The following is a 25,768-nucleotide window of genomic DNA, read 5'->3' as shown; positions in this document are numbered from 1 at the left end:
TCAGTGAAATACAGAACTCGTGATTTTTCTAATAATCCAGCATGGATAATTATTTACTTCTGATTGTGCATTGTGTAGCAGTTTAAATAGTTCATCAAAGTAATGAATATGGTATTTCTGGCAAAAGAAAAGACAAATCTATTATTTCAACAAAAGCTTTAGACATTAATTTGCATACAAAAAGACATTGTTGTTGTTCTTTGTCTTGAATCTACTGCTTCTTTTTGATTAGGGTTGTATTGTTTCTTGTGCTCACCTTTACTTTTGTGCGGTTTGGGGGAGTGTTGATTGGAGTAGGCTATTGGCCTGATGTGGTTGGGGCAGGCAGACTGCTTTGTTGAGAGGTACAGGATAACGGCCAATGTATAGATCTTACTTAATATGGTGGGGGAGATTAACTGGCAGCTGGAAAACCACGCCCACAGCTGTTCTGACCCATTATGGTAGATGCCAGGTAACTGGGAATTGCAGCTTTCATCACCAGTTCAGAAAATCGGAACCAGCTCTTGGCCTGCTGGAAAAAAATCTTCCTGCCAAGTCAAGTCTATTCTAGTAGTTCCCCCAAAGACTTTTTAATTTGTTAATCGGGCATTTGTAAATTGAATGTGAACAAAATGTACCTTCCTAGGAATACTGATTGATAATACTAAGAGACACACACCAGTTGTAACTTTCTAAACCTATAATACTTAGCTACATGATTTCATTATTAAACATAATTATTAATTTGAAAATTTGATAGCACTGGAGCTATAGCACAGAGGTAGGGTGTTTGCATTGCACGCAGCCAACCTAGATTCATTCCTCCATCCCTCTCAGAAAGCCCAGCAAGCTAGCAAGAGTTTCCCACCCGCACAGCAGAGCCTGGCAAGCTACCCGTGGCATATTCAATATGCCAAAAACAGTAACAACAAGTCTCACAATGGATACATTACTGGTGCCCACTTGAACAAATCGATGAGCAACGGATGGCAGTGCTACAGTGCTATAAATTTGATAACATGCACTTACTGTAACTTATTCCCATTGACTAATACAAATAAGCAAAAATGAAATATAAAGGGTACTTTTATAATTGCTTGCAGGATTTATCATCACAAAAATCTTTTCAAAAAGAGGAGGTTCAAGGAAATAGTCAGGGATTAGCAGGGCATGACTGTCATTTGGTCTCATCTCCCGCATCTCCAGGTAGAACCCTGGAGGCCTCCAAACATCACCAGTGTGGCCCAGGTGGTCACTGACAACACAGCACACCCTCACATTGAAACACCAGCTGGCCAAGAGTCACCAGGAAGAGTTTCTGGGCCCCTTCACCACGCCTCAGCAGCCCTTCAGTTCCCGGAAAAGAGGAGACATTAAAATTGGAATCATGCCTTGTTCCTTAAGCTGTGTTCTCTCTTCACCACCTATCTCACTTGCTTGTGTCTACATTTCTATGCTTGCCTATTTCCACTCTAAACAAACAAAAAAGAAATGTCTGTTCTCTCCTGAACAAACATTTCTCCTTTTTACAACTTTCTAAGTATGTCTCAATAAACCATCAAGATGGTTTATTGTCATTTGGTCTCATCTCCCACATCTCCAGGTAGAACCCTGGAGAAAATAAAATTTTTCTTTCACCACAAAGAAAAATAAAATTTGAGGCAGAGGATTGAAAACAGTACCAATATAAAAAATATGCCAATACAAATCAAGTCAATTATTTAAGCTATTTTAAAACACATATTAATTTTCACTTTGTTTTTGTTACATCATCCTAAGATTCAAATTCTTCAAAGAGATATAAATACTACACAAGTCCACCTAATTTTTTCCTAGCATAGCTTTCATTTATAGTCAAACACTACTAAATAGGCTACTTCTTATAGCCAAAATAAAATTTAATAGTAACACTCAAAATTAACATCAACAATTTAAAATTAATATGATTAAATAGTATATAATTTAAACTTAAATATAATAGTAATTTAATATTTAATTATACAAAATGTAATAAAATTATATGCTATTCATAATCAATAATGAAAGAATTTTAATTATCTCAGAAAATTATAAATTCAGTAATGAAGATTTTAAGGTTTACAATTTGTAGTGGGTTTTTTTTGTAATTTTTAGAATAGCACTTTTCTGAAAAAAATCTTTTTTTTTTTTTTTTTTTTTTTTTTTGCTTTTTGGGTCACACCCAGCAATGCACAGGGGTCACTCCTGGCTCATGCACTCAGGAATCACCCCTGGCGGTGCTCAGGGGACCATATGGGATGCTGGGATTTGAACCCGGGTCGGCCGCGTGCAAGGCAAACGCCCTACCCGCTGTGCTATCACTCCAGCCCCTGAAAAAAATCTTTTTATTGTAGCATGAGTTACAAAGATAGTCATGATATTCAGCGCTTTCTGAACATTTACAAAGATAGTCATGATATTCAGCACTTTCTTAATATTTTAGTGAAACCTATTCATTCTGTTACTTATCTACTAAGAAAAGATACAACTCATTGCATAAGCCAAAACACAGAACTGAACACAAACTCTTCAGTCTTGGAAACTGCACTCAACCTTTTCAATATACTAGCATAGTAAGCTAATACACACCATCAAATGAATGAATGAGTGAATGACCAGTGAATGATCAAAAAACAGAACTCAAGCTTAGTCTTTAGCAGCTTGTATTTTCCCTTTAGCACAAATTTCACCAGTGTTAAACACTAACTGCACATATCAATTTTCAAACCATAAATGTTGAAATCAACCAAACACTGTGTACCAAGTATAGGATAGGTTCTATAATCTTAGGAGCTTTTGACACAAGAAAGAAAAGGTTCACATGTTTAAAAAATCCATAGCCTGGGAGGGATGCTGGGACCATTGGTGGTGGCAAATGGGCACTGGTAGAGGGATGGGCACTCAATCATTGTATCACTGAAATGTATAAGCATGAAAACCTGTAAGTCTGTAACTTTGTCTCATGGTGATTCACTAATAAAATTAAATTTAGAAAAAATCCATAGCCTAGAACCACCTGAAGGTCAAAGGTCAGCTACAAAAACTGTAGTGACGCTCATGGCAGACACCAAATCCTCATTCTAATAGTCACATCTTTGCAGAATTTTTACCAAAATAAGCTCAGGTTTCATATCCTAAGCCACATAAATACAGAGAAACAGACAAGAGTTTCACTAGTATAGTCTAATAAACATTTGGATTCAGTTTTCTAAACAGCAGCTGGATTTTATTTTTATAAACTTAGTATCCCAGTCTGCAAATATTATAGGGGTATTATATAAAATGACAAACAAATTTAGAGATATACAACTTAAAAAAAACTACCAAATTAAAAGTGTTGTTTTAGTCTGTTTTCCAGTGTGCCAAGGGATACTGAGATACTATGGTGAACTCAAAGGAACATTACAAGTGTTAGAGATTGTAAAATAAATCAGTAACATTCCCAGGACATCTTAGGAATTGATATTATGTCAGATTAACATTATTACTTAATAGAAGGAAGTGCAACATGTTTTGCCTAATGGCAATATGAAAAAAATTACAGAGAATTAAGGCTGTCACAAACCATGAAAGTTAGAGCTTGAATGCTATGGAATAATGAATGATCTGACACTATCTCTTATGTCTAGTTCAACAAAATTCTACAGCTAACACTTGCTTTCTTGTCTTTGACTTGTCACAAGTCAAGAAACACCCTTTTCTACAAAATCTAAGGAGTAAATAATCTATTAGGGAGCAAATAAGTAGAATCCTTTCTCTATTACTGTATCACTCTCATCCAGTTGCTCAACTGCTTGAGCGGGCACCAGTAACGTCTCTATTAGTCCCTGTCACATGCTAGTGTAGCCCAATAGCGTCTGCTCCCTCCAGAAACATGAAGAGCATGTTATTGTTACTGTTTTTGGCATATCGAATACATCAAGGGTAGCTTACTAGGCTCTAGCAAGCAATAAATAAGTGTTTCTGATAAACAGGAAATAAAAAAGACATGGAGCAAGGAATATACAGACTTCAAACTCAGTAAAATGCTGTAGAAATAAACATCTCCTTATTTAAAGTTATTTGTGTATTTTAATCATATTAAAATTCCATATCCTGTCACTGTCACTGTCATCCCCTTGCTCATCGATTTGTTGGAGTGGGCACCAGTAACGTCTCTCATTGTGAGACTTATTGCTACTGCTTTTGGCATATCCAATATGCCCCGGGTAGCTTGCCAGGCTCTGCCATGCGGACGAGATACTCTCAGTAGCTTGCTGGGCTCTCTGAGAGGGGCGGAGGAATCGAACACGAGTCAGCCACGTTAAAGGCAAACGCCCTACCACTCTGCTATCACTCCAAGAAAAAAATTGACTTTGTAAAGCAAGTTAATACACTATATCAAAAAACATATTTATTAATAGAGCAATTTGTTCCTTTTATACAGCTTCTTATGACTTTATGAATAATCATCAACTAGTCTGAGTATTTTTACCAGCCTCTCATCCCTGAAGCACTATGTACATAATAAATATAACTGTATTTTAAGGAATTCAATAGAGAAACATGGCATTTTAAAGGAAAAGAAGAGCAGCAAGTATATATATGTGTGTATATATATGTATATATATTCCTTTGTGCTCATTTCATCTTGGTCAAAATGAGCTTTAATATTCAACCTCATATACAGCCATGTAATTTAGCCTTACTATAAAATTCTGTATATAATTAAGTGAAGAAAGAACAGTTTAAGTTCCATCATAGATGAATTTTTTTCATCCCAGTCATTGTACCAAAATTACTATTAGAATGTTAATTCCAGCCTTGATAAAGCTACACTAGTCAGCAATTGTTACAAATAAAAGGTATATATGATTATTTTATAGGTAAAACTTTTAACCTTTGCTGCCATTCTAAATATGTTTTCCTCAAAAAGTTCATTATTTGTGTAAAGCAACTAGGGCATTTGCCTTACATATAGCTAAACTGGATTAGATATTCAGTTTATATGGACCCCAGACGCACCAGAAGTGATCCCTTAAGCACAGCAGGAGTCTAGAGCACAGACAGACATGGCTCAAAAATAAAATTTAAAAAAAGTACCAACTCATTACATAATCATATGTAAATGTTTATATATAGATGCCACATATACAGACGTATATATAACATGTATGGATATCTTTTTTTTTTTTTTTTTTTTTTTTTTTTTTTTATGTATGGATATCTTATCAAGAGTCATGTTTTGTATTTATAAAATTCTAATCAGTATTTAGAAGAACAAATATAGGGAAAATGTGCTGTTCTGAGAATTGTCTGTGGCTACTTGGTATGATTCTTAGTAATATAACTACTTGGAAAATTTGCGCTTCATACTCTGGTATCTGTTTCCTGCCTCTGCTCCCTTCTTTCCCTTGCCACATCTCGCTGTCACTTGTGAATAATAATCACATATCTAAGAGCCTGAATACCTCTTCACTGCATTCTCCCAACTTAACTTAACCCTGTACCTAGGTTTACTGAAAAGAGGCCCACACTTCTATTAGAATTAACTCCCAGAGTATCTCCCAGGCAAAGCAGTTTTAATTCTCTACTTTTTCCTGCTACTTTTAACAGGCAGCTTTTTCTTTTTTTTTCTATTTTTTTTAATTGAATCACATTGACATACACATTTACAAAGCTATTCATGACTGGATTTTAGTCATATAATGTCCAACCCCTGTCTTTTCACTAGGGCACCTTCCCCACCACCAATGGCCCCAGTTTCCCTTCAGCTCCTCATCCCACTGTATTCCACTATGGCAGGCACTTTTCTCTTTTCTTTTCTTTTCTTTTCTTTTTTCTTTTCTTTTCTTTTCTTTTCTTTTCTTTTTTTCCTTCCTTTCTCTCCTCTTTTCTTTTCTTTTTTTCTCTTCTCGTCTCTTCTCTTCTCTTGTCTCTATGTCTGTCTCTCTATCTCTGTCTGTCTGTCTGTCTCTCTCTCTCTCTCCCTTTCTCTCTCCTTGCTTTTGGACCTTATGGTTTGCAATAGATAGTAAAGGTTATCACGTATATCTCTTTATCTGTGCCCTTCACCCTCACACACTCTTGAGGCAAGCTTCCAATCACCGGCCTGTCCTCTCGGCCCCTGTTTACCCTCATCTTGAATATTCAGCCAGCTTTTTCTTAACTATACTTTGTTGTTGTTGTTGTTGTTTCCCCTGATGCTCTAATTGCCAAAAACAACTTCCTGGTCATGTCACAAAATGAGCAAAGTGGTATATTTCCCACATGCAGTTCATTGGTACTTTTTCTCTTTGACAGGGCTGGGGATGAAACCCAGAGTCTTACAAACTTCAGAGAGGTGTTCTACCACTGAACCATATTCACTCGCCATCCTTCCTCATTTCCTCTCTCATCTTCTCTTCCTCCCTTCCTTAATCCCATCCCCTTATATTTCAATGATCTCACAACATTACAACTGAATTTTTTAGAAGTAGTTTTGCAGATGAATTAAGATTTCTAAATTTAGAGCCTGACTGGTTTTTAATTTTCTATTCTGCAATTTACCTTACAGTGAGAATTCAACTAGCTCAGGGCTCAGTATCCCTTTGTATAAAATAAAGACAATAATAATGCACCCTTATGTGTTTTTTTTATACTCAGTGCTCGAAACCTGACACTCAAGTATTAACAATATTAGACTAAAGGTTATAAAGTGTCATGCTTTATTTACTTAACTCTACTTTTACAAATATATATCTTTAAAGATTTTTTTCTGTTGTTTTTTTTTAGGACTAAGGAAAATGAAATAAAATATAAAGGCTTTCTTCTATCAAATCATATCTTGATCAAATTTTCTGGCACATTAGCCAGATCCAAGAATACACTGTGGACGTTTTTTAAAAAGACCTGGGACAATGTATAATACAGGACTTAGGAGATGCATTTTATCACCATGTTGCTGCCACTTAATCACTGGGCTGTAGTGACAGTACAGAGGGCAGGGCTACCCTACTAAGAGCCCAGCAGCCCAGCATGGTAACCTAAGCACTGCCTTAAGTAAATCCCGAGTGCAGAGCCACAGTAATCCCTGAGCATCTCTAGGTGTGGCACCAAAACAAAAAGCAAACAAATCTCTGCTCCTTATTCTTTCAAAATGTCTCTTTTAAGTGTTCCTTTCCTTCTAGTCAATGTATTATGCTTTGCCTCTCCTTCCTTACCAATAAAATCTGAGTTTTTCCTAGACATCGGGCTTCTCCTTTTGCTTTTCTATGTATTTCTATGTATTTTTATTCCAACATAATAATGTAATTTCATGACTCTGACATTGCTTGCATTGTAATGATATTTAACACTGGAGGGCTGTTTGTGAAAAATTCATCGAGAGATACAAGGTCCAATCATCTAACCTCCTTAATGAACCATTACTCTACACAGACGGCATCTGATTTTGCAAGTGCCTTTCCAATATCTTAAAATGAAAATAGTGGTGTCATATTTATTTTTTAAATTTCATATCTCCAAATCAATTCCACAATCAAGTCCTGTCAAATCCACTTCTCCATTACAGGGAACCCTGTGTTCGAAACTCCATTATAATTTAGTTCATGCAAGAAGTTAACAAGATGACAAAATAAGATTGTATTAATCTGTAAACTCATATACAACTCTATTACCCCCCATAAAGAAAATGGCCCATTACTACTATTATGTAGTGAGCTTTAGAGGAGAGATGACACCATAGAGATCACTTCTATACTGCTCTAATTCACTTTCTTTTCTGCCTTGGTATTTAAATTAATTCTGTTTTACATTCATGTTTCAATGAAACACAAACATACATACATATATGCATGCCCTGTGACAAATTCAGTAATACAGATGTGGTCTGGCTTGCAAATTTTTCTCTTTTAGTAAAATTAATAATCTGATTTACTGTGGCAGGCAGAACCTGAAGATATAAAACTTATCCGCACAATTTCTGATACCTAGAATATACTTAATTCCCTACCCTTTTCCATGAGAACTGCAACTGAGATGAGGCATGGCTTCATGAATAAGTATCCACTCTGCTGAATTTTTAATAAATTCATGAGCAATCCTATCAGCTGAGTCTCTGAAAGAGTCTGGGTCTTCCTTCTCCCCAGAGAGTTAAAAATGAGAAATGAATCCCTCATGAAGAAAGTTCACTGTTATGGCTTTGAAGATAGGAAGCCATGAGATAAGGAAATTAGCTGCCTCCAGAACAAACAGTGGCCCATGGCTGACAGCCAAGAGGGAAATAAGAACCCAGCAACTCAGAATTCTGACAATCTGAATGGACTTAAAAGAGATCCAGACAAGAGGATACCTCATTCAAATCTTGATCTCATTCTTCCTACGATTCAGATCTGAGAACCCAGCTGTGACAGTCCAAACATCTCAGCTAAAATTCTGAGGTTATAATAAGGTATTCAGCTGCTTAATGTTTCGGGGTGGGGAGTGTGAAGGGAAGGAGGGCAGTTTTGCTTCACAACTTAAGAATGACATCAAAAATTAAAAAAAAAACCTTAAAAATTTTTTTAAAAAATATAATAGACAATAAAAAAAATGACATCAGGGGGCTGAAGCGATATAGCACAGCAGGTATTTGCCTTGCAAGCAGCCAACATATTGTCCCCCAAGCACCGCCAGGAGTATTCCTGAGTGCACAGCCAGAAGGAAACACTGCAATGCTGGATGTGACCCAAAAAGCAAAAAAACAAATTTTTTTAATAGAAAAATAAAAAGAATGACCAGTTTTACAACGAACTTCATATCTGAATTTCCTTACAATATGTTACACAAGTTTAAACCATTTTAAACTATAATATGTTCGACAAAATTTAATAGCATTCTGTGTGTCAAAATGTATATTAATAATTTTTCTGAGGTTGACAGAATGTTTTATTTATAAAATGTAAGCGTTTTTATAAAAGAATTCTGATAAATGACTGCAACAATTCTAGCTACTAGGCTTCACTTAGCAGAAATTCATGGTGAAAGAAAACCTTCATTTAGTTCCTTTTTTTTTAGAAATACAAAAGCATGAAAATCTCACTTAAATTTCATCATGGAATAAATCTCAGACCATAGCTTACATGAATTAAGCCGTTTTCCCGTAAGTTTCAGTGAGAATTTCTCATGTCACAACAATCTTCTTTGGTAATCAAGTCTCAGCAAATTTTTAAGACTTTACAAACACTCCTTTTAAGCAAAACCATGACAAAACTTCTCCCAATGAAAATCTTTTCAAAATCTTAGAGATATTTGGAGTCTTTTCATATGTAAAGAAAGCATTCATATTAATATGCCACAATCAAGGAGAAAGGCCCATTAAATAAGTAAAAATAGAAGCACTGTTGACAAGGCAAATAAAAAAAGATAGCAACGCATGTGCTTTCCATTTTATTCAGGGTTCATTACCTTTCACCACATTACATAATATAATCTGAAATAATCTTTCAAACTGGAGCAAAAGCATACACTTGCCATTTAACACTGAGACACATTTCATTAAGCAGCTTAATTCTTCTCACTTAGAAAAGAATTGCAGGATCTGAAGCAATAGCACAGTGGGTAGGATGTTTGCCTTACACGCAGCCTATCTGGGTTCAATTCCCAGCATCCCATATGGCCCCCTAAGCACCGCCAGGAGTAATTCCTGAGTGCAGAGCCTGTGCATCTCCCAGTGTGACCCAAAAAGCAAAAAAGAAAAGAAAAGAAAAGAATTGCATGCATCTTCTCTATTTAGCACAAGGTATATCATGATACTACATCTTCTGCATCTAGCAAAATTGTCACTTCTTGAACTTTACAATTTGCTAAGAACTGGTTTTAAGCCTTAAGTGCTATTTATTCTTTTAATCCTTGAGGACTAAAGATAGGTCCATTTACCTATACTGATACAGGTTTTCTTATAATTCCCAATGAGTAATAATACTAAAGCCAAAGAACCAACCCACTAACAGTTGACAGACGTCCATCTTGACAACTCTCTCACTCTATAGTGATAAATTCATGGTGCCTTAGTTCTGTTCATTTACCCCATAGCTATAACAGAAGCAGCAGCATCCTCTATATAAATAATTTTATGAGAATTAATTTGGAGAAACTTGTTTAATATATGCAGTATGGGTTTTATTTTCATTTTTTGAAATGAGACATAGTGAGAAAAGGTTTGGTAGAAGTCATTAAAATATTTGCAGATGGACCAGAAACTGAGACTCAGAGTCCGGATGTTAGATTCTCCTTGGCACAGCCTTTTGAGGTCGCTGGGCCCCATGGAACACCCCAGGTCACAACTTCTCTGGGAACTCAGCTGTTGTTGAGGAAACCAGACCTTTTCAGAGAATAACACAGATTAATTGGCCTTGTAATTGCTGGTGGCCAATAGCTTGGGACACGGGAAGCAGACATCTTTGGGTGTCTGTGATACCTCAACCTTGCCCTTAGAGCCTCAAGGACAGTGCTCCAGCAGCTCCTTCCCAGTGATAACAACATTTTTCCTCCCTCCAGCAATTGTTTGTTAGTGCAAGAAGGCATATCCCCTCAGTCTCTATTTACCCTTTGCTTTTCCTAAGAATAAACTTTGTCATATGTCTATGAGTCTATGGGTCAGGCGGATGGTTTTGTCTAGGCCATACTGCATACGCGGCCTTTGACCATCCATTGCCCTAGGTGCTGGAGATCACCTCCATATTCCAGCTATTCAAGTAGCTACCGGAAGGATGGTTACACTCAGGATCGTATGATCTTCATGAAGAAAGACCAGGTTTAATGCCAGCATGATGTGATTCCCTGAACACCTCTGGAAGTAACCCCTGAGCACTGAGACAGGAACAGCCCCTAAGTACTACTAAGTGTGGCCTCAAAAATAAAACCCCCAACAAGAGAAAACACACACACAGAGCTAACCAGACATAAGACTATTTCTTTTCAAACCATTTTTGTTGAGATGCCATGATTTACAAAATTGTTAATTACACTTTTCAAGCACACATCATCCCAACACCACACCCATCACCAGAGTGCTTGCTTCCCTCTGGTCATTCTTACCCAAGGAAAGCTCAGTTCTATGGACAAATTCTCCAGTTCCAGTGCCTTTGGACATTTGTTGTTCCCTCTCCTTGTTTCTTTGTATCTTATATCCCACAAATGAGAAATGTGTGTGTGTGTGTGTATGTGTAGATGGTGACACCTACATACATATAGATTAATAATGCTAAACATCTCACAAAATTGTAAACCAATGATGACTTTAGACATTTCAAAAAGTATTACTGGTTTTACAGGTATATAGATTTTTAAAATAGTATAAATAATTTTATGTTACTACCTCTTAAAATCTACTAAAACAGATAAATCCTACAAATACATAATTTTATAAGAGTGAAGAGGACTTTTAAAAATTTAAAAGACAATTTGACTATGCCTCTAAAAGTGTAAAAGGGTGTTTTACTATAAAGGAAATACTGACTTTTTACTAGCTATTTTATTAGAGATATTATAATATTTCATATATTCATGCATAATTAAATTAAGCATAACTATAAGACTGACCATTCTACATTCTAGCTTTCTTTATTCAGATATATCTGTAAAAACTATAGAGTGTTTCTATTTACCTTCCACCACCACCACCCCCCCCCGCAAGCCCTCCACCTTGACAGGTACATTTTTAGGTTGTAGAAGTTTGGATGTCCTGATTTCACTGTTGTTGATCTTGTGGTTTGTATATGAATCCAAATGAACTGGATATGTATGATATCACTCTACACCACTGATGTACCTAAATCCCCTTGATCCCTGCCTCCTGTTGCTTGCCATCTATATCTTTCTATTTCCATTTTTTTCCTTCCAGTCTTTCTCCTCCCTCTACTCTGGGGTCAAGAATGCTTTAGGCATCCTGCCATTAACACACTGCATTCTCTTGTCCTATTATTCTATATGCTGTATATAATGAAAACTTCCTGTGTTTGTCTTTCTTCTGGTTTACTTCATTTAACATATCTTCTAATTCCACTGACATTGCACTAAACTGCATGATTTCATCATTCCTTACAGCTGCCTAGTAATTCAAGGTGTGAACATTTTATTTAAAAATACTAATAAATAAAATTAAACGATTAATAAACAATTTTATTAATGCATAAATTATTAGTAATTAAAATACAACATATTCATGAGCTACTAATCTATCACTCACATGGAATATTGTTGATTCTGTATCTTAGCTATTGTATTGAGTGCTACAATGAACAATGGTATGCATATGTATTTTTGAATAAATGATTTTGTGTCCTGAGTGTAGAAACTCAAAAACAGATTTGCTGGGTTACAAAGCAGCTCAATTACAGCTTTTTGAGAAAACTCCATAGTGTTTTCAATCAAGACTGAACCAGACAATATTCTCACTAGTGGTGAATGAGAGGTCCTTTTATACCACAACTCACCAACACAGACTGTTTCCAATATTTTTGATATGTGCCACTCTCATTGATGTGATGATATCTTACTGTCATCTTGATTTGGATTTCCCTAGTAGTAAGTGATAATCAACATTTTTTTTCACGTGCCTATTTGCCATCTGTTGGTCTTCCTCAGAGAAGTACCCATTCATTTCTTCTTGCACTTTATATGATAGGGTTTTGTGGCTATTTGTTGTTATTGATTTTGTGAGTATTTTATATATCCTGTGTATCAACCCTTTATCTGATGTGTTGTGTTGAGTGCAAATATTTCCTCCCTTTTAGTTCTGACTCAAGTTTCTTTCGCGGTGCAAAAATTCTTATATGATGCAATTAAATTTGTTTATTTCTGATGCTGGTATAAGATGCGGGTGCAAATGTTATCTAGGAAGAGCCATCACTATACAGGATTAACTAGTTCATTTTATGAAGATATGGAGAGGATATCTAGGCCATACCTGACTATCCTCAGAACTTACTCCTGATATTGTGCTCAGGGATCACTCCTGGTGATGCTCTGAGCCATGTTTTTGCTTCTGGTGAACTGACTGCAAATACCTGTAACTAACTTTCCAGCCCTTATGAAGATATTGCGAGTGCTGGCACCCATAAAATTTGCATTCTAGTGATGCAATGATAAAAATTTATCAAATTAACTATTATGCTACAAAATAATAAATACTAATATCAGAGAAAAAGTGGTATCAAACCATATCAAATTACAGATATAATGTTACTTTTTTTAAAAGAATGTATTTTAGTCTAAATTTTTTCCAAATTCTGTTTTCTTTCATTAACCAAACATAAACTAAATAGAATTCTCAAATCCAATTCCAATATGAGTACATGTGAAGAGCTTTTCTCATATTAACAAGCAAGTCTCAAACACCAGCATTGTGCCCAACAATTCAACCAAATACTGGTACTATTCACCCAGAGATATCCTCAGATTCCACAAGTTAGGCTCATTCTCTCTGACCCTCCACTTCCAGGCCAGTGGCAAGCTCAGGTTCTTCCCTATGCTTCTGACAAGACAGCTAAAACTCAGAGGTTCTAGGAACACCCTCTTCAGGATCCATAAATTTGCTGTATCAGTACATCAAGAAAACAGTGAACTAACTAGATTGTTGATTTGTATCAAGGGCATATTCTAGAAAAAATGAATGGAAGATATATAAAAGGGAAAGATGTTGGGAAACAGTACAGACCTTCCATGCCTCTCCAGGCATGCCATAATCCCCAATGTCCCCACATGCTCACTAACCCAAAAGCTGCGGAGAGCTTTTTCTCTACAATTTCTACAGAAGCATCCTTACATAGACAGAACTAAATAATTCACTGACCCTTGGCAGTTAACCTTAATCTTCATTCTCTCTCACACAGTCTTCCCAAGTCTGCAGGTGGGATTAGAAGTACCAACTCTCTAAACAAGTGGTTGGTTCTGAGAACAACCGGCCCCTCACTAGAACTTCCAAAATTCATCACATTCATAGAAACATAACCTTTAAGTCTCTCAACCACTTAAATTTCTGGGCTTTGGAGAGCTACGGGGGTCAGGATCTATGGATGGAGAGCAAACATACAAGATACACATTCTAGTCATCAGAAAAATCAATATATGCACTTCTTGTAAGACGTAATTGTAACAGCAGGTATAATAAATAAGAACTCAAAAAAAAGACTGCCATACTAAGGATGAAAAGGGATAGATCAGAGTTACCTATAGTGGTTATATTTTAACAAAAGTAGGAAGCAAAAATTAATGAGGGACAAAAGTAAAAGAGAAGTTCAGAATGACTCAGATTTGTGATGCGTTCCAGTATAACAAGCTACAGATGGGAAAAGGGGTACTGCAGTGCAGGCATGCTGAATGTGAAGTCTGTTGGGTGTGTTTTAAATTACAACACTGTAATTTAAGATTCAATAGGCAAAAAAATAGTAATTCCAGGAAAAACATATTAATTTTTAAAGATTAATTAAAACATACTTAATTTTTTAATAGGATTATTTCTTGAGAAAATGTATCAGAATCTACGCTGAGAATTTTGATGGGAAAATCTTGGCTGATATAAACATGGAGTCTATATAATTCTTTATGTCAGATGTCACATGTCACTGTTAATGTTAAGCCTCCCAATTCTTAAACATGAAATATCCATTTCCTGGTATACTCTTCTGTTTCTTCAACAGTGCTAATACTTCTTGCTATATGTCCTTCATATCCTTTGTAAATTGATCACTATGCATTTTCTATGTGACCCACTAATTTCAGTTTTGGATATTTATATAATTTTAATTTATAATATGCATGCACACTTATATTCACTGTGGCACCTAAGTACAGTAGTCAGGATATGGAAACAACCCAAATTTCCAATGATAGATGAACGGATTATGCTGTTGTGTTATATCTACACAGTAAAATACCATTCAGCTACGAAAAAAGCTGAGTAGAAGTTAAGGGTATCTTGCTAAGTGAAGCAAGTCAGAGAGAGAACAAAAAATACTGGATGATCACACTCATCTGTGGAATATAGAGACAAAACAAGAGACTATATTGCACTGAACAATGACAAACCCATGTCCGTGAATTAAGAGACCAACTACTAGAGGAGGAGAATAGGCAAAAGGTAACATAGGGTCAATAGGGGAGAAATATGGGCACTTTGGTGGTAGTAGGGTATGGTAACTTTACACCATATACTTGAACACTACTGTAACCATCTTAAACTAAAATTAAGATGTTTATAAAAAGATACTATGTGGCTGTCCTTATGTACAAGCTAATAAGCAATAAACAACCTGAATCACTCCTTGGCCATGTGTACTCCCTATTCTTCCAAAAGCCAGAGAAACCTTGGGCTTTACAAGAACATGTCTTTGATGTAGAATTTATAGGACTACAGTTCGATTAAAAACAGTTTTTAGGAGGAAACTGTTCTAGGTTATTCAGATAGGTATATATTAGGAGGCTGCATTGTGCCCATCAATTAGCTTCTTTCTTTGTACTGCATAACAATGCCACAAGAACACTGGCTGTAGTCAGTTTAGAATCCTGATTAGCTAGCAAGGATTTTAAACAGAAGATGTTTCTTTTTATGAAAGCCATGAAACATATTCAAGCTTTTGTATTGCCTGACTCAGCTGATACTATTCATCTCTATCTATTGAACTCGTAAGTATTATTAAGGATTTTGTATATTTAGATACTACTTATATAATTACTTCTCTCTCACTGTGACGTTTTTGAAGTGCAGCTATTTTTCTAGTAGTAATTCATGTAATGCCATATGTTGGGAAGTTAAATTAAAAAAATGGAAGAATAAATGCATCTCATATAATACCTATAAGAAGTCCAGAGAACTTCAGAAAGGTTGACTGGATAGCCTAACTATTAATAGGCATTTTGCAGATCATTTACTCAATGACAAGATATATTGTTTACTGAGCACTTCAATTGACTTTCCTCTAAAATTGTAGAGCAGGTGGAATGCTATTTTTAGGAGTTACAGAAGAAACCGTGCACTAAGACATAAGGTAAGGGAGAGGAGAGACAAAGAGAGGCAAGAGAGAAGAGGAAAGGAAAGGAGCAAGAAAGTGAGGGACAGGAGGGGAAGGGAGAAAAGAATCATTTGGATCTAGAATGGTCAGATGTTCTGTCAGCCAGGCTGGTACACTAGTAAATTATATACCTGTTTCATATGGATGATTAGCAGGACCTGAAAACAGTGATCCTCAGGCTGTTCCAACATCACTGATACCTCTTTCTTGCTGTTGCTGCTGTTATTCCTGGGCCACACCCGGCTATGCTTAGGACATATTCCTGGCTCTATGCTCAGGGGTTGTCCCTGGCAGAGCTCAAGGGACCACACAGGGTGCTGCTGATAAAAATGTGAGTCAGACACAGGAAGAAAGCAGGTAACCAGCTGTACCATCACTCCTGTCTCAGCAGTACATCTTTTGATAGTGAGGCCCTAAGACCTATTTGCTTAGTAAAACAACAACAAAAAAAATCATATCTTGCGTGAAAGGACTGGAGCAATAGCATAGCAGATAGGGCATTTGCCTTGCCCGTGGCAGACACAGGTTCGATTCCTCCATCCCTCTCAGAGAGCCCAGAAAGCTACCGAGAGTATCCTGCCCACATGGCAGAGCTTGGCAAGCTACCCGTGGCATATTCTATATGCCAAAAACAGTAATAAGTCTCATAATGGAGACGATACTGGTGACTGCTCGAGCAAATCATTGAACAAGATGACATTGTGACAGTGCTACAGTGCTACAGCATATCTTGAGTAATTTGAGAAAACTGAGCGTCTGGAAGAGATTGGAAACAAATATTTGGGATTTTCCTATATATAAATATATCCAACACAGCAATATACCACAACACACACACATATATGTACACTTACAATTCCAAGTGACACAATTGAAAGTCAATAAAATGGCAATATTTAAGGAAGAAAAGCTTTGTTGTCTATAAAAATTACCAGGATTATAGTACACATTTTTTATATTCAGTCTTTGAAATCTAGTGGTTTTTGCACTTAAAAGTCATCTTAATTTGAGTTAGTTCACATTAACCACATTTTTCACATAGTGACTATCTTATGACATAATGCATCTCAAGAGAAAAAGTAGGATGCATGTGATGATAAGAATATTAATGTAAATTGATGCAACCAGGGAGAGCCAGATTGTGTGTATAACCTACAGTTCAGGATTTTACTTCTGGGAATTTAACAAAAAGGCTGTACAAAAACACTGATAGACTTCACAACTACCACCAACAAACCACTTACATATTCATTATTTTCAAAGTATAAAATTTTTGCATGCATTGACAGAATATAATAGCATTTCTTCCTGGTAGAACAAGCATACTTTATTCTTCCACACTCACTATGAAGGCAGTAAAAGCCTTTTACCACTCAGTCATATGATGTGTTAAAGCTCCTCCATTTTACCACCTCACCTATAAATCCTGACCAACTCATAAAGTTATCTATAAAGAAAACCGCAGCAATGATGTTGGCCTCTATATTTTTAAACCTGTCAATCTTCCCCGTTCTTCTAAACTTAACCTTGTAATACTGCCACCATTATCCTGCAAACTTTCCAAATGTTACTCTGTTTGATGAACAAACACATTTACAAGTGTACTGGTATTAAAGTCCCTAGTAATTTCCAACTGACACAACTTGCAGGTAAGAGATCAGAAAGCAAATGGTATTTGCTATCCACTTCCTTAGGTTAGTTAAATATAGAACAGGATAGAGAGCACTGGCTCAGTCTCTGAATTCTACCTCTGTGGCTTGATAATTGCACGTCTCTGATACTCACCCGCAGGGTTATTGTGGGGGAAAAAAAAAGGCCCAGCACAATGCTTTTCACATAGGCCTCTTCAAATCAGAGGTCCTTAAACAAAAAAGAAATCAAATCGCAACAAGATTGATAACAGTTTCTTTTCCAGCAGAGTGCCTGAATAGAGTGTTTTCTGAAATGTGATTAAAACCATATATTTACATTTGCGGTCCAAATAAAATTTCAGTAATCAAAAACAAAGTAACAATAATATAGTATTGCGAGGCTTTCAAATTAACAAATATCATTTTAAATAATAGTCATGACTGGAGAGGTTGCAGTAAGAAAGTAATCACATACAGATACTAGTGGTGGCAATGTTAACTGCTTTACATCTCTAAACAGAATGGAACATCTCTAGCTTCTTTCATTAAATAACCTTAGTACTAAAGGAACATTCCTTGATTTTTATTGTTTTTTGGATCTCAGCCAACCTGGGTTCAATTTCCTCCATCCTTCTGGGAGAGCCCGGCAAGCTACTGAGAGTATCTTGCCCCCAAGGCAGAGCCTGGCAAGCTCCCCGTGGCGTTTTCAATATGCCAAAAACAGTAACAAGAAGTCTCACAATGGAGACGTTACTGGTGCCCACTCGAGCAAATCGATGAACAATGGGATGACAGTGACAGTGTTAGTTTTTTTGACCATACCTGGTGAAGCTTAAGGATTACTTCTAGCTCTCAGAAATCACTTTGGTGAGGAAGTACAGGAATGCCATATGGAGTGCCAGGAATCAAACCCAGGTATGCCATGTGGGGGGCAAGTGCCCTATCCACCATATTATCATTCTGGTCCCAAAGTACTTTTCTTGGGAAAGTTAAAATATATATTTATGTCTGCTGAGCACAAAACTAGGAGTAATCCCTGAGTGTGGCCTATTATATATATAACATTTTATATTATATATGATATATAATATAAATATGTTTATAAATATATATAAATATATATTTATAGATATTCACATTTTTCATCCTACTGATAATTAAGGGCTGGAGTGATAGCACAGCAGGTAGGGTGTTTGCTTTGCACACGGCCGACCCGGATTCATTCCTCCGTCCCTCTCGGAGAGCCTGGCAAGCTACCGAGAGTATCCCGTCCGCATGGCAGAGCCTGGCAAGCTACCTGAGGTGTATTCAATATGCCCAAAACAGTAACAACAAGTCTCACAATGGAGACGTTACTGGTATGCGTGTGAGCAAATCAGTGAACAATGAGGACAGTATTACCTTATGGAGAATGTCAGGAGTTCCTCTTTGTCATGGTTGCCAGAAATTACCATAGAGTCTATACCAACAATACATGAGCTTTGAAAACTGATTATAGGTGGAGTGAGTGGGTATGTGAGCAATGTTCTTTATAGATAAGAAATTAAGAACTATAGCACATTCCTGTATAAATATAAAGCCTATTTTGGTTATATTTGAGTGCAAAGGTCTCAGTTATACCACTAGGTTTCAATTGGCTAAAAAGGCCCACTTCTTGCTAGTGATAAGCCTATGTTAGTTAGTCCTTTATCATTTCACTGTCACTATCACTGTCATCCCCTTGCTCATCGATTTGCTCTATCGGGCACTGGTAACATCTCCGTTTTGAGACTTGCTGTTACTGTTTTTGGAATATTGAATACACCACGGGTAGCTTGCTAGGCTCTCAGTAGCTTGCCTGGCTCTCCACGAGGGTCAGAGGAATCGAACCCAGGTCGGCTATGTGCAAGGCAAATGCCCTACTGCTGTGCTATCATTCCAGCCCTCTCTTATCATTTAGTCATACATAATTACTAAAAGCAAAATTATGACCACTTCCTGAAACATTAAAAAGTTTTAAGTACATAGACATCTTTTAAATCTTTAACTGACTTATTATTGTTTTATAATATTATAAAGTTCCTGGGGCTTAGCTTCGCACCTCTTCTAAGCATACACTTGTCAGTGCTCCAATCACCAAACTTGCAGTACTTTTCTCCCCACACCAAAGGAAACATAGTTTTGTTATTTTTGTAATAAAAAGTTGCTTTTAAAATGAGTAGTAGAAAAACAAAAATATTCACTATGTAATTTTGATTCTTCTTCCGATTTGAACTGGGGAAAAAAAAATGATTACATTTCACTAAGGGGACTGATTGCCAAATCAGGCTGCTTTTCTCAGCAGGCTTCCAAATGCTAACACTAGCTCTCTCAGAACGCCTGCCTGCTACTTATAAAACTCCTTCCCTGAGTTGGCAAAATTAAAGCCTGAATGAACCACTCCTGGCTATGAGAGGCAAAGGGATTAAGTATCATTTATACAAATCTGGGCATCAAATAGTTAACCCATCAAGCTAAGGCTGAGGCCTGGCATTTCCCCAGGGCTCTGCAGGCATCCAGAGGCCTCCTGCGGTGCTGCAGAGCTGGTGTGGAAGCAACAGGAAGCAACCTGAGGGTCAGGTGTGTCGTCCTAATGCCCTAGGAGCTGAGAACACTGAGAGGGGATTCCTAACATATGAGAACCTATGACTGCCCTTTCCACCCCCAGAACAAAAGAGCAAAAGGGGAGAAGAAGTGGACCAAATGGAAGAAAAGATTTACCTTCCAGTGATCCCAGTGTAGTAAAAGCAGAGTCTTTTAAATGTGTTATTATTTTTACAACAGTAACAAATTGTTTTGTACTTGCATGGCTGCTGGGACAAATAACTGGCAACATTATCCCAGTGTTTCTTCCTTCCACTCCTCCCTTAGCATCCTCAGATCACAGACAACTGAGATCTGATTCCTTGTAAAAGCAGTCTTAGACATTTAAATATGCTTTATTCTAAAAATAAATGCAAATCAATTCTGGAGGACTATCTTTTCTTTGGATTGCAGACCTAAGGTCTGAGTATACTCAAAATGTGCTCTCCAAAATAAAAATGCTAGCCCAGCAGAAAACGTTGTATCACAAGAAAAACATCAGTAGTGGAATGTAGAAAAATGTAAAAGTAAAACACGAAACAAGTAGATGTTTTCCTAATCACTTCTAGCTATGGGACATGTATAGAGTAAGGCAGTATGATCCACAGAAATTTTTATATCACAAGAAAAACATCAGTAGTGGAATGAAGAAAAATGTAAAAGTAAAGCAAGAAATAAATAGATGTTTTCCTAACCACTCCTAACTATGAAAAATGCATAAGGAAAGGCAGTATGGTCCACAGAATACCATCACAAATTAATCCTATAAATCATATTTATAATATACAGGCTATATTATATATATACATATGTGTACATATATACACACACCAACAAAGACAAGTGCATATTACACATACATGAGCAATTATGAAGTGCCTCTCCCTTTTAACTAACCCCTTCTCCCATCCTCCCAGTCCTCTGGGATAATTAACAGGAAATATCAGAACCCAGATTAACTCAACTAATCTTCATTCACTCCCCTGATGCCAGGTCAGACAACACACTTAGAGAGCATGGGCATTAATTAAAGCCTCTACTAACTGAAAATTTCCTAAGAGTTACAGTCACATTTATTCATGAAAATTATTTGTCCACTACTTTTGTTGCTACAACACTGGTTTTGCTCCTCTGAAGAATGATCTCTCAAATTCCAAGAAATTACCCCAAAACAAGAGTCTTAATACAGATTGTCTCAATTCCACTTACCACATTTCCAGTAGAATTCTGCCTAAACTATCAAAATAACTGCGACCATTTGCATTTTTAAACTTGAAATTAAACTATCATGCATCCTAATTGTCTGCCTTCACCAATAACTTCCTTTTAAATGATAAATCTACTCCAAGTATAATTTGCCAACACATAGAAAATCAAGATTAATTTTTTTCTTAAATTCAAACACTTAACAAAATTCTAATAATCCCTAGCGTCTAAAAAAATTAATACATATAGATAGGGAGCTAGAAGATAGATCTAGGTAAATAAGTAAGGTATATCTACATAGATAGAGAAGATGCAAACATTTTCCTCTCTATATTACATCCACCTTGTGCGGGGGGGAGCAATCCGGGGAACCCAGCTGTGCTCTGGGATCACTCCTGGCAATGCTCATATGTTGTGCCAGGGCCAAACCTGGGTCAGTTATATGCAAAGCAAGCATTCTGCCTGCTAAACTATACCTCTTTGGCCTTTTTTAAAATGTGCACAAAACCTATTATAAATAAAATTGTTATCCTTTTGTCTTTAGTGATGAAGTCTCATTTAACTATTTAACTTCATAGTATCAATAGATGTCATAGGACATTTTATTAAAAAGCATATTTTTTAACATATGGAAAAAGCAAAACTATAAAGGAAAAAACAAACAAAATCCTTTTTATGAATAACAACAACAACAAAAAAACCTCATTGAGGGCCAGAGTGATAGTACAGCAGGTAGGGTATGTAGCTAACCTGGATTCCATCCCCAGCATCCATATGGTCCCCCAAGAACCACCAGTAGTAACTCCTGAGTGCAGAGCCAGAAATAACCCCTGAGCATCACTGGGTATATCCCAAAACCAAAAAAACCAAAAACCCCTTGGAAGAATATGGTGGTAAATTTAATGTTTGCTTTCTGTTTCACTTTTTCATTGAATCCAATAACATGGCCAGCATATTTGCAGTTATTAACACTCAATACTGAGAAAAACCAAATATTATTTACCTTTACAATGGATCACAGTTACCATTACACAGTAAAGAGGATGAAATCAGCTTAAGACTTTGGAGACAATATTTACATAAGGTATTAACTTTGTCAAAGCAATCTAAATGTTTTTCAAAAGTGAAAAGCAAAATTTTCACGTTTTTAATTTAAAATATTAACTTCAAAACATCACTAAGAATCTGTTTCTTTTATAAAATCGCTAAATCTGTTCAGATTTCCCATTCCAATATTTACAGAATCAAGAATAGAGTGTCATGCCAAGTAAAATAAATCAGGAGAATGATAAATATCAGATCATCTTACTCACATGTAGAACAAGAGAAGTAAAGCAAGAGAGCAAACAAAACCAAGGGAAAATAAATCCTTGGGCACTGCTCACAACCAAAGTTACCGGATAGAGAAGTAAAAAGAGAGAAAATAGGGATATGATATACAATGAACTGTGGTAGATAAAACATTGATACTCTGGGGCTAGTTGTGCTGTGATAAACCGTACTTTGGAGAGACATGAAAACAGTACTACCTCAATTAAAAGAACAGCTCTCTAAATATTTTTATTTGTAGAAAAATAATAAACAATTATTGAAAATGTACTCCCCCAAAACAAAATAGCAGTAATCATTTCCTTCCTGTCTCATTCAAACTCCAAATATTTAAATCCCTAACATATTACAAATGTTTACCGATTTATTCTTTTATAATTACATTAGGTCAAAAATTCATCATCTGGTCTTTGGCTATTTGCATTGGGGAGAGTGTTGTTGTCACCCCATTAAAAAATAAAGTTCCTTGTCACTGATAATGAAAACCTGTATTTTCATTCTTTTAATAGTTTCTGATAAAATGACCTGTTATACTGAAGTCAGAAAAGAGCTCAAACAAAATTAATAAAATTATAAAAAGCTTACATGTAGTATATTTGAACCAATTCTAGTTGGCAATAATATTAACTTGCACAAAGTTCTTAATGTTTTATAAAATGAAAGAACTCATGTGTTTATGGATCTGCAAGCCACTAAGCGTCCTTTTAAAAAATAAGTATATTAAAGAGACTAGAAAGATTGAGAACAGTAAATCACAGTTCTAATTTGGTGTTTAAAAATGAAAGACCTAATAATCCTCCAACTAGAGGTCTTTACTTCATGAAGAATTGAGATTACTGGCATTTTTAGCTGTGAGTTTATTTCATCATTTTACTTCAATGTATTAATGCAAAAACCCATATAAATTTCAAATCCACAATTGAAAACTCTTCTATGCTACTAATACTTCTTGGTTTTCTTTACTAAAAACCATTTTCGCTAGAAACATTTTTAATTCTAAAATTTGGCTATGAAAGCAGTTCAGAAAAAAAGCAACACTCTCCTATTATATATGTGATATAATATATTGCTTACCTCAGTCAGATGTGGCGTAGGGTTAAATCCACAGAGATTACACACTTGTTTCTTGCATTCAGTGCAAACATTGAAGTTGGGAGGATCCTTAGAACCTATGTTGAGTTCAGTTTTGCAGAGAGGACAGACAGATTCTGGTTTGGGGACTTTCTCGAGTTTGGGTGCAGGGACAGATTTTTGAGGCTCGGCTGTGGGAGGTTTAGTATCCTTAATAAGTGGAGGTTTCTTTTCTGTTTCTGTTCTTTTTACAGGTGGAACTCTTTCAGCTTTAGACTCTAATTTTTCAGCTCCTGGAGCTTTTGTTTCTTTTTTCACAGGTACAGTGCTTGCAGGCGCGGGTGAAGCCTGACCTGTAGGTTTGGGTGGCCCCTGAGACACCGGTGGCTGTGAAGGAGATGGAACCTGTTTGCTCAGGGCTCCTGGTCCGCCTTGCGCATGAGAACTAGGCTGGCCTGCAGTGGAGATAAGATTTGATGCTTGACTAAAGATTGAAGCTCCAAACCCAAAGAGCTTCCCAGTCATACTTTCTGAAGGAGTCGTGGGCTGGGATTTAGGGGCATCAGTAATACTTCCCAGATTCAGACTAAAGCGTCTTGACTGCTCCTGGGGCTTCGGAGGTGGTTGAGAAACAGGGGCAGTTTGGCCAGGAGTGGGTCGTGTGCCTGGGGCTGCTGATGACCCTTTTGGCACTGGCTTGCCATCTGGCTTGGGACTCATTTTGGTTTGTGCTTTTTTGGGGTCTTCTCTCTTTTGAGCTGGATCCACTTGCTTTTGACCTTTGCTCTCTGAGCTAGGCCCGGGCTGTGAAACAATTTTTGAATCTGATGCAGGTCGTGGTATGACTGTAGAGTCCACTGGGGTAACTTTCTCTCCTGTTGGTGGAAAACTTTGAGAAGGCTTTGCAGAATCTGTTTTGAGAGGGAAAGTAGTTTTCTCTTGATCCTGTGGCTGTATTTTTGAACTTGGAATGTCAGGTTTTGTGGTTGCTGAGGATGATGACACAACATCCGTTGGTGGTTTTACCATCTTAGGCAGCTTTGGTTTATCATCAACTGGGGGGCCTTTGGCCTGCTCAGATGGTCCAGGAGGCTCTTTGGATGGAGTGGTCTTAGATGATGTGTCAGCTACTGGAGGCTGCTTGGCTGTGATGGGGGGAGAACCGTGAAGAGTGGGTTGTTTCACCAGCGGTGGGGGCTTTTTAGATTCAGGCGCCTTTGAGATATCCTGTTTGGGTGCAACATCCTTCTTTGGAGAAACCTGCTGCGGTTGCGTGGATGGTTTACTCACTGCTGCTGCAGGAACAGCAGAGGCAGTCTTCGGTTTAGGCTGCGGTGATGATGGAATTGGAGTCAGCTCACCTCCTAAAGCTCTTTGCATCTGACAGTTTAAACAGAGCCACTCTTTTATCTAGGAATAATGTGAAACAATAAACACAGATATAATAACACTGAAAAACAGAAAAATGTGACAGGATGACATTTGAAACTGTCTCATTACTTTAAATGTAAAATATACATAAAATTATTTTAATATGTAACAGATTCATAAATTCATATGTATTAAACATAATTGAAATGTATTAAAGATTCTATTAAAATCTAATAACCTCAAAAGTGAATCCTTCTTTATTTTAAAGGAAATATAAAAATCAACGGACTCCTATTTTTATTCCAATGTTAATGCACTTTTAACTTATACAACTGATCACTCCCATAAAAATAACATTGCATAACAAACAAAATCATTAGTTTTAACTTAGATTCAGTTCCTTAAGAAAATTTATGCTAGAAATTCCTACATTGAAGGTTAGAAAGTTTTCAGTTATACAACCAGTTTGTGCTTGTCAAATTTATCAACACATTGCTAATTTCTTAAATTAGCAGAACACTATCTAAGGCAACATAATTAAATATGTGA

At 36.6% G+C, this 25,768-nt stretch overlaps 1 protein-coding gene across 6 annotated transcripts in view; it reads right to left on the bottom strand.

Annotated features, from left to right (window-relative positions):
- PCLO (piccolo presynaptic cytomatrix protein) overlaps nucleotides 1-25,768 on the bottom strand; it is a 365,554-nt gene that overhangs the window by 314,561 nt on the left and 25,225 nt on the right. For all 6 annotated transcript variants that reach the window (XR_008628418.1, XM_055124466.1, XM_055124435.1 and 3 more), the window contains exon 3: nucleotides 23,852-25,258. Coding sequence is in view for 5 of the 6 variants with exons in the window: in XM_055124466.1 (XP_054980441.1) it covers nucleotides 23,852-25,258 (1,407 nt within the window). In the remaining variant the exon portion in view is untranslated. The remainder of the gene's footprint in view (nucleotides 1-23,851; nucleotides 25,259-25,768) is intronic.

The sequence above is a fragment of the Sorex araneus genome, chromosome 1 (genome assembly GCF_027595985.1).
Source record: "Sorex araneus isolate mSorAra2 chromosome 1, mSorAra2.pri, whole genome shotgun sequence".
Classification (NCBI taxonomy): domain Eukaryota; kingdom Metazoa; phylum Chordata; class Mammalia; order Eulipotyphla; family Soricidae; genus Sorex; species Sorex araneus.
This window is presented reverse-complemented; position numbering and strand designations above follow the sequence as displayed.